The sequence below is a fragment of the Monodon monoceros genome, unplaced genomic scaffold, assembly GCF_005190385.1.
Source record: "Monodon monoceros isolate NGI ecotype Baffin Bay Population unplaced genomic scaffold, NGI_Narwhal_1 Super_Scaffold_4, whole genome shotgun sequence".
Lineage (NCBI taxonomy): Eukaryota > Metazoa > Chordata > Mammalia > Artiodactyla > Monodontidae > Monodon > Monodon monoceros.
The window spans coordinates 20,893,859-20,903,011 of record NW_021703781.1 but is presented as its reverse complement, the minus strand read 5'-3'; the positions used below and the strand labels follow the sequence as shown (position 1 = coordinate 20,903,011).

Genomic DNA, 9,153 nt, shown 5'->3' with positions numbered 1-9,153 from the left:
TGGGCAAACTAGACGGTCCCTGGACCTAACAGCTCCTCCAGTTTTTCAGGTCTCCTCCCTACCAGGCTCAGGTCTCACTTGCCCCCAGCAGGTGGTCCCTCTGGGGGCCACCCCCGGTGACGGGGGCTGGGCTGGGGGGTGTTATCCGACCTGAAAGCTTCCCCTAGGGAGGAAGGGCAGGGGCGGGGCGCCCGCGAAGGCCCAGGATATAAGGGACGGAGGCTGGCCTTGGGCCCCGCCACCCCACCATGCACGCCCACAGCCTGCCGTTGTTCCTCCTGCAAGTCTGGTGGGCTCTCCTCCAGGCGGGCGCCACGATGGTAGCCCCGGTGCCCCTTCGAACGTGGGGGCAGCCCTCGTCGCCATCCCCTCTTGCTTATATGCTGAGCCTGTACCGCGAGCCGCTGCTCCGGGCGGACATCATACGTAGCCTGCAGGCGCAAGGTAGGCTGCCCCGCCCCGCCCCGCCCCGCTCGGCTGGACCCCCGGCGCGCCTTGGGCGCTCCCGCGCGGGCCTCCAGGAGAGGGCTGGAGGGGCAGGGGCTGCGGCACCATGCCTCAGACGTGCCACTGAAACCGTATCCGCATGCTTGAAGGGCACGTTCAGGGGCTGGGGCTGACGGTGTCTCGGCGTCTGCCTTGGCTCGGGAGACAGGGTTGGTGGCACCCGGGGTGTGTCCCGGACTGAGACCTCTGCGTTCCGGTCCGGTTTAGGGTGGGTAAAGCGCGGGACTACAGGGTGGAAGACTGATTGTGCCACTGCTTATCTGTGCCGTCTTAAACTACCGTAATCTCCGGGCGCCTCGGTTTGCACATCTGTAGCCTAGGGATAATAGTGCCTCCCTTATTGGACTGGCGAGGGCTACGGACAACGCACACAGAACGCTTAGCACAAAACCAGGCATAGTAATGTATGGTCGTTATTATTGCTGCAATTATTTTGTCTTGTCAAAAAAAATTTTTTTTTTCTTTTCGCGAGTGAGGGTGAATGCGTTCCGGAGTCTGGCGTTGGGAGTGTCTCAGGCTGAGACTGAGGTTCGAAATAGGGTGTCAAGCATGTAACATCAGGGATTAGGTTTCAGAAATTATGGATTAGAGATGAAATGCCCCGAAGTCGAGAACTCCGGCAGGCTTGGGTCATCCAGCCCAGGCGAGGTAGGTGTCAGTGTCCCGGACGACACCGGGCTCGGGGCCTAGATTTGGAGCGGGCGTGGTCACTCCCATGGTGACCTTGAGAGTATCAGCCGCGAGGATGGGGCAGCGTGTGTTCTGGGCACTGGTCGCAGGTAGATGTTGAGAAGAGGGAGCCCTTCCCACGGGGCTCCTCTACTCCGGGCAATCCACATCCCAGCGCCCGGGGTGGCCCCTGCCTGCCTGCACCTCTCTCTGCCTGCCGGGGGCCAGACGGCCCTCCCCGGAGTTCGGGCGAAATCCACATCCGGTAATCTGATTTGACGGCCACCCGCCGGCCCCTTGTGATCTGGGAGTGGGGGCTCCTAGCTCCCTGGCCAGCCGCGTCTGGGTTCAGACGGCCAGTGACCGTCTCCGGAAGGGTCATCTGGGGACTAGTCAGACTAGGGACACACGGGGGGCGGAGCAATTTGAAAATTACTGGAGTGCTCTGCCCTGCCAGAAAGTTGGGGGTGGGGGGTAGGTGGATGAGCAAAGAGTGGGAGGCGCACTTTTCCAATTCACTCCCTCCTTCCAGAGAGTTCCGGAAGGTTTGTGGTGATTTGACAATCTGGGAAACTGGGTCTGGTCCCTCAAACCCTGCTTCCCAATTCCCCATGTGTCCCTGGCACATCAGCTGACTTTTCTAGTCTCCTCCCCCCGTTTGTAAAAATTAAGTGCCCGGCTTTCTTTCTACCTCATTTGTGTGAGTGTGGTACCTTTCCCTCTCGGGTTTATTTGTAAGCCTGCACAGGATAAGGGGAAATGGGTGTTGGAATCTAACCAAATCAGGTGTGCATCCGTGTCTTGGGTCTTTCACTGTTTAACCATCTTCACCTTGGACCTTAGTTTCTTCATCTGCAAAATGGTGATAAAGGTGGGGAGGATTTAAGGAGACAAGGCTTATAAAACACTTGGCATGAGGGAAGCAGTTAATGGTAATCACCCTCATAATTTATAATAATGTAGGGTGGGAACTCGGTGTCATACTCACCCTCTTTTTCTACAGAGTCCCTGACTCTAACTCAACACCCTGTTTGAGGGGAAAGGAACCCAAGATCATGAGCCCTTCCTTCTTTAGAATTGGAAGTGGGTCGAGATTTCGCTGGGCCCCGTGTGGCCAAGTCTGCATTCAGTCTGTGGATGGGTTTCAGGGTGTCCATGAACCCCTTTCTTATAACCAGCCCCAAATCACATTTATTGTGTTAGTAGGAAATGCAGTTTTTCTGGGGAGAGCATTCTTGGCTTTTATCAGGCATTGGTGACCCTGAAAGATCAGACCTCCCCATTATTCTAAGATGAACCAGAGCCAGATCTAAGAAAACCTTTTAGCACTGTGTCCTGGGGAGCCCTTGGCTGCAGGTAGGGTAGTGGGGTCTCAGACTCTTCCAGCAGGAAGGAGTATCCTCCTCCCTGCCCCTGCATCCACACTGCCATCCCAGCAGCAGATGACTTTGTTCCCCTGTCCAGGTCCCTCACTGCCTGGACATCTGCATTTCTAACTTGGACTTGGGTAATAATAAGGAGGCAGTTGATGATGGCCGTTTATTGCACTTTGGTGGTTGTGCAAAGCACTTTACACACATTATCTCAGTAAATCTCAACACCCCTGTGAGGTGGATACTGTTACCATCTCCCTTTTACCCAGAGGGAAACTGAGGCCCAGAGAAAGCTGGCTGCCCAGTGTGGCAGCAAGTGGCAGAACTTGATCCACCACCAGAGACACCGGGTCCCTCCTCTTAAACACGGAGCTGGAATGCCTTTAAAAAGCCATTTGTGGATACTTGAGATAGTGTGTTTTAAGTCCTGGTGTAGGTGGAGCTGTAGCGGAGTTGCTACATGTCACCGGGTGGTGCTGCGAAGGGCAGTGGGTGGTGTCAGCCTCCTCCCCACACCTCTGGGGAGTTGCTAGTCAGGGGCCGGTTATTGCCTCCTGCAGGTGCTAATGAGAAGGGAAGTGGAAATTAAGTGAAAAAGAACATCTAGGGATGGGCTGGGAGAAGCTTCAGGATGCTGAAGCTGGGAATTACCCCCTTCTAATGCAGGCTGGACTTCCCAGAGAAATCCACTGACTATCTGACCAAAGATGTTCTATGAGACAAAAAACCAAAAAAAACCCAAAACTCTTGTGTGGTCTGCCCAGAGTGGACCTAAGTCAGAGATCACTACCTTCGGGACTGATTCACCAAAGGGTTACTGTTTTTATTTCTAATGCATAACCTCTGCCTTTTATTTAGCAATAGACCTTGAAACATCTTCATTTCCCTGGGTCCTCATGACAGTGCAGGGAAGGGTAGGGCATTACTATTCCCACTGCAAAGATGAAACTGGGCTTGAAAAAAGTTAAAGAGCACTTTTAGCTGACCTGAAAAATCCACCAATATGTGCTATTCCCAGACATCAGACCACATTAGTCCAGAACTAAAATGAATGGAATGTGCTTCCCCATTCCTTTTCATTCAGGATGGGTTTAATTGTCTTGGGTGTGTGCTTGCTGTGTCTGCCCTGGTGTGTGGATGACCTGGAGTGGGAAAGGGTGAGCGCCCTGCAGGTAGGTAGGAGAGACCACTGGGTGGAAAAGTGCAAGGTCAGCGCACCGTCAAGCTTAGGATGTCTTTAGAAACCTATTTGTAAGGTTGCCAAGAACTCTTCAAGTGTCTGCCTCTGTCTTTAGGAATTGGTGGGGGAAAGGGTAACCAGTCTTTGGCTTCCGTTGCCTATGCCTCCCTGGGAGCTCCAACCTTTATGATCTGTGAATCGACCTCATTGTGCTGTAAAACAGGCCACCCTTTCCAATGAGAAGACAAAGCCTGGCAAGCGGGCCACAGGGTGGGTGGAAGTCCAGGATTTCTGTCAGAAAGCTCAGGGCTTGTCCTTAGATTGCATGTGTGAGGGGAGAAGGGAGAAGGAGACGAACGTATCCAATTTTTACCAATTGTTCTCTGGAGTGTCTTGAGGGGGAGCAGAAGAACAGTGATTTGGAGGTTGGGCTTTGCAGTTGGGCTTATTCTTGGCTTTGCCACCTTCCAAGAATGACACCTCACGCAGGTAATTTAACCTCTCTGAGCCTCAATTTTCCTCATCTCTAAAATGGGTTCAATAACATGCCCAGCTCATAGGGTTAGGGTGACAATTCATATAAGGTAAGGGCTCAGTCATGAGCTATGGTGGTTGTTACACCAACTGAAGCTGCAGGAGGACCCCACTCACCTGCTTCCTTCTGTTTTTTTCTCACCCAGATGTGGAGGTGGATGGGCAGAACTGGACCTTTGCTTTTGACTTCTCCTTCCTGGGCCAAGAAGAGGATCTGGCATGGGCCGAGCTCCGGCTGCAGCTGTCCAGCCCTGTGGCCCTTACTCCTGATGTCCCACTCTCAATTGAGATTTTCCACCAGCCAAAGCTGAATGAGGATAAGGACCCACCCAACTGCCCAGAACGTCTTCGAATGGACCTGTTCACTGTCACTCTGTCCCAGGTTACCTTTTCCTCGGGCAGCATGGTCCTAGAGGTGACCAGGCCACTCTCCAAGTGGCTGAAGCACCCTGGGGAGCTGAGGGAGCAGATGTCCGGTTTGGCTGGAGAGTGCTGGCGGCAGCCCCCCACATCACCTGTCACCAATGTGCTCCTCATGCTCTATTCCAACCTCTCCCCAGAGCGGAAGCGGCTGGGTGGCTCCACCCTATTGTGGGAAGCTGAGAGCTCCTGGCGGGTCCAGGAGGGACAACTCTCCCGGGAGAGGGCCAGGAGGCACCGTCGATATCACTTGCAGGACAGAAACCAACTGTGTCGGAAGGTCAAGTTCCAGGTGGACTTCAACCTGATCGGATGGGGCTCCTGGATCATCTACCCCAAGCAGTACAATGCCTATCGCTGTGAGGGCGAGTGTCCTAACCCCGTGGGGGAAGAGTTCCATCCAACCAACCACGCATACATCCAGGTGTGATGCCAAGGCCTGGGGAGGGGAGGGGGTAAGCTGTGGGGGAGAATTGTCCTTACTACCAGATCAGGACACTGGCTTTGCTGTTAGGTTACTGTGTTCATTCATGCACAGTTATTCAAGCACCTACAATGTGCCAGGTTCTGTGACAGATTTTAAGGATATAGAGATGACCAATGATAACATCCTCAGAGGGCCTACATGGAGTCATGCCTTGTCAGGTGACCCTGAACACACTGCTTTCCTGGCACTTTTTCCTTCTGTCATAAAATTAGGGGTGGAAAATAAATAAATAAATAAATAAAATTAAAAAAAATTAGGGGTGGAGTGTGTAGACTGGAGGGTCTCAGTTCCTCCCACTGCCCTGACATTCTAGGAAAGGAAGTTCAGAATTTGGAGTTTGGGAATAGACAGGCCTGGGTTTGAATCCTACTCATTAGCTATGTGATATTGATCAAGTTGCTTACTCTCTCTGAGCCTCAGTCTCCTCATCTGTAAAATGGGGATAGCAATGCCTTACTTCTAGGGTTACATGAGATGATATGCATACCACATGTGTAGTATCAATAGTTAGCAGGTAACAGGTATAATGTTGTCTTACCATTACTAGAAGTCTGTAACTCATTGATGCAATGGGGGCCGCGTTTATGAGGCCAAGGTAGAGATATTACTGTTCCAGCCACTGTACTTCTGCTGCCTAAAAACAGGAGTTGGACACCCATTTTGCAGAAGTAATAAAGCCAGAGGCTACCACCAGGTGCCACTAATCAGCCTATGGTCTAGAAGGTGGTGGAGGGAGAGGAATGGAAGGAAAATGAGGTGGAGAAAGCAGAGAAGAGAGCTTATATATGGTGGTCCTGACCTGCTCTCAAAGGTCACATGGGATCAAAGTGTTTTTATTTTCACTCTATGAGGCCTAGACTGAGAATCTCTTGGACCTGTAGTACATTCTCCATGCCAAGCCTCAGGCAGGGTCCAGAAGCTCTGGGGAGAATGTGAGCTGAGCTCGTGAGAGGGAGGCAGTGGTGGGGGCTGGTATCCTAGAGGACCTGTCCTGGGCACAGGCCCTCCTGAGTCTCTCCCACTTCTGTCCACCAGCCTACCTGCAGCACGATCAGAGGGAACCAGAAACCCAGATAGTCCCAGTCACCAAATCTAACACTGACCCAAAAAGCCACCACTGGACCACAGGGACAGGGCCCAGTTCCAGAATGCCAAGGGCTTGTTACCTTTTCTCCTGTTGACTCTGTTTGCCCTTCTCTGGGCAACAAAGCAAATCCCACAAGAATTTCCGCATGACTCTCTTCTTCATATTTCTGGAACTAAACCAGGAGTTTCTTGGAAGATTTTTAAAGTTGGTATGCACTCTAGACTAGAACAACAGGAGAACATATGTTACCTACTGCTCTACCCAGATACAGCTTTTAGAATCTTCTGTTTAAAAAAAGTTATTTTAGGGCTTCGCTGGTGGCGTAGTGGTTGAGAGTCTGCCTGCCGATGCAGGAGACACGGGTTAGTGCCCTGGTCCGGGAAGATCCCACATGCCGCGGAGCGGCTGGGCCCGTGAGCCATGGCCGCTGAGCCTGCGCATCCGGAGCCTGTGCTCCACAACGGGAGAGGCCGCAGTGGTGAGAGGCCCGCGTACCTTTAGATATTAGAGTTGATGATGTATTGGCATTCTGATTCCTTTATGAAAAGAATTTTCTATTTTTGCCCCCAGAAACTGATTTTAACTCTCTGTAACTTTTTCACCCTTTACCCAGAAATGACACCATTCTGACCTCACCACTGGGATGTGAATTGACACCCCTGTCCTCCCTTTCAGAGTCTGCTGAAACGGTACCAACCCCACCGAGTCCCTTCCACCTGCTGTGCCCCGGTGAAGACCAAGCCCTTGAGTATGCTGTACGTGGACAATGGCCGAGTCCTTCTAGACCATCATAAAGACATGATTGTGGAAGAATGTGGGTGCCTTTGAGGAGCTCCTGCAGGTGTGTTGGATTTGCCTGTACCCTGGAAGGTTGGGAAGCTCCTAGAAGACAAGATAACCATCTAATCCAAGGAGGAGAAACAAAGAGGGGGAAAAGTCCATCTGTCCACCAGACCTAAGGAGGAAGGGCTGCCACCCTGTCCTTGAAGGCTCTGTGGGGTCTGGTTGAGCACAGAGGAGAGAGAGGAGGAAGCCTGTGAAGCAGGCTTGCTGGGTTTTCTCTTTGCTGAACAGACAGTAGCACGTGAAAGCACTAGTGCAAGAGTCCTTTAGCTGACTTTTTTCAACCCATGATCCCCCGGAAATTGTATGCAAGAGCTGGAGCATATGTGCATTTATTTTTGAGGTGGGACAAGGTTGTATTTAACTTTTGTGTATTCTCAAAAGTGGCCTTTGACATACACTCACCCACACCCTTGCCGCCTGAAGATTAAGTATCACTATGTAAAATTTAAAAAGTCCATTGGCTTTGGTTGCCTCAGGTTGGGTCAGGGAGCCCCCGCAGAGTGGATCTCTGCTAATGAGTTGTACATACAATAAAGCCATTGTATAGTTCTCCTAGGCCAGCTGGTGCCTTTGAAGGGCAAGGCAGGAACTCGTCCAAGAGAACTGGCCATGTTGGACTACAGAAGCTGGAGCCCTGGGGCGTCCCCAAGTCAGTCTGCTTTGGCGGGCACAATCCATCCAAGCCTAAAGCTCTCTGGACAGTTCACCTCAGTCTGTCAATGCGTGCTATTAATGAGGCCCCTGGGCTTCCTATCCGTAGCGGTGAAGACACTGCCCTGGGTGGCAGACTTGCGTTATGGTCGCAGCTCAGCCACTGAGAAGCTGTGTGACCTCCGGTGAGTAATTCACTGCTCAACCTCATCTTGTGAAATTAAAGCAGGCGGATCCTAGTGTATTTCTGTGATTCTTCTCTTCTCTCGCCAGCTGGTCTCATTGAGCACTGCCAAAACAGGGGCTGTACTTTTTTTGTTTGGCAAGGCGAGGGGACCATTGTATTGGGAATGTCAGTCCACAGTAAACTTACCCTGCTTTCCTAAGAAGCCCATAGACTAATGCTCCAACCTTAGGAAAAATGATTCCAATCTTGTGGGAATACTTGTTTAGAGGGGACTCAAACTTGACTTGGTTGAGTCAAGGTAGTAATCCTGGCCCAGGAAGGGGTTGGCTAGGCTAGAGCCAGGCCTGGGCCTGAGAAACCTCAATGCCCCGATTCAGCAACAAAACTGACCCAGTTGCTCATTCCCTGGAGCGGAAATAACCTGCCCTCCCCACAATTCAGAATCACAATAGGGTTCTGCATTTGACTCTACTTAGAAAACAGTAGAGCTGGAGAGGCCTTGTGAGGTCAATTTTTGTACCATCCTCTTTCCTAAATGAGACCCCAGTGAGGCCTAGCGGCATGATGCTACAGCTAGGAGTGGCAGGGCCAAGAGCTGAGCTCTGGTCTCTGGAGCCCCAGGGGCACCATCCTTCATACCATCTAGGGGTCTTTGCACTCTTAGCTTTGGGTCAAGGCCTTAGCCTTTGGAACCAGACATTTGAAACCCCACTTCCACTACCAAACTTAAGTTCTTGGGAGTAAAAATCCTATCCCAGGGCTTTAAAGCATCCTCTGTACTAAATGGGTGCCCAACTGTTCTTCTATGGCTGGGGCCAGGAAAGCAAAAGGTCAAGCTATTTGTGGCTATAGCTTGTGGGAGTGTTTACAGTTAGCAGCTCTACCAAGTCACAGGACAAACCCCACTGATGACAGGACACCACCTCATATCAAGCAGAAGACGCAGGCACAAAGGAGTGAAAGGACGTTTTGCTGACCCCTGCTAAAAGCTCACTGTGCAGTGTGTCAGCGGCAGGGGCCTTCTGCTGCCTGGCCAGAGGTATTTGGGGCTGAGCCTACAACACAGCTCCGTGCTCTGGAACCTACCTGCTAATGCAGGCTTTGTTAAGTCTGAGGAAATGCTGCCTATGGGAACTGAGTCCTGCCCTACCCTGAGGGCCAGGAAGGGGCTTTCAGTCAGAGGTATTTTAACTTGCTCTGAAGGCAAAGGTC

The 9,153-nt window shown here is 51.8% G+C and overlaps 1 protein-coding gene across 1 annotated transcript; it reads left to right on the top strand.

Annotated features, from left to right (window-relative positions):
• Positions 1–248: 248 nt before the first annotated feature.
• NODAL (nodal growth differentiation factor) lies at positions 249–7,204 on the top strand. The gene is made up of 3 exons (XM_029201277.1): positions 249–444; positions 4,410–5,107; positions 6,933–7,204. The coding sequence occupies exons 1-3, from the start codon at positions 249–251 to the stop codon at positions 7,083–7,085; spliced, it is 1,047 nt and encodes a 348-aa protein (XP_029057110.1). The 3' UTR covers positions 7,086–7,204.
• The last annotated feature ends 1,949 nt before the right edge of the window (positions 7,205–9,153 follow it).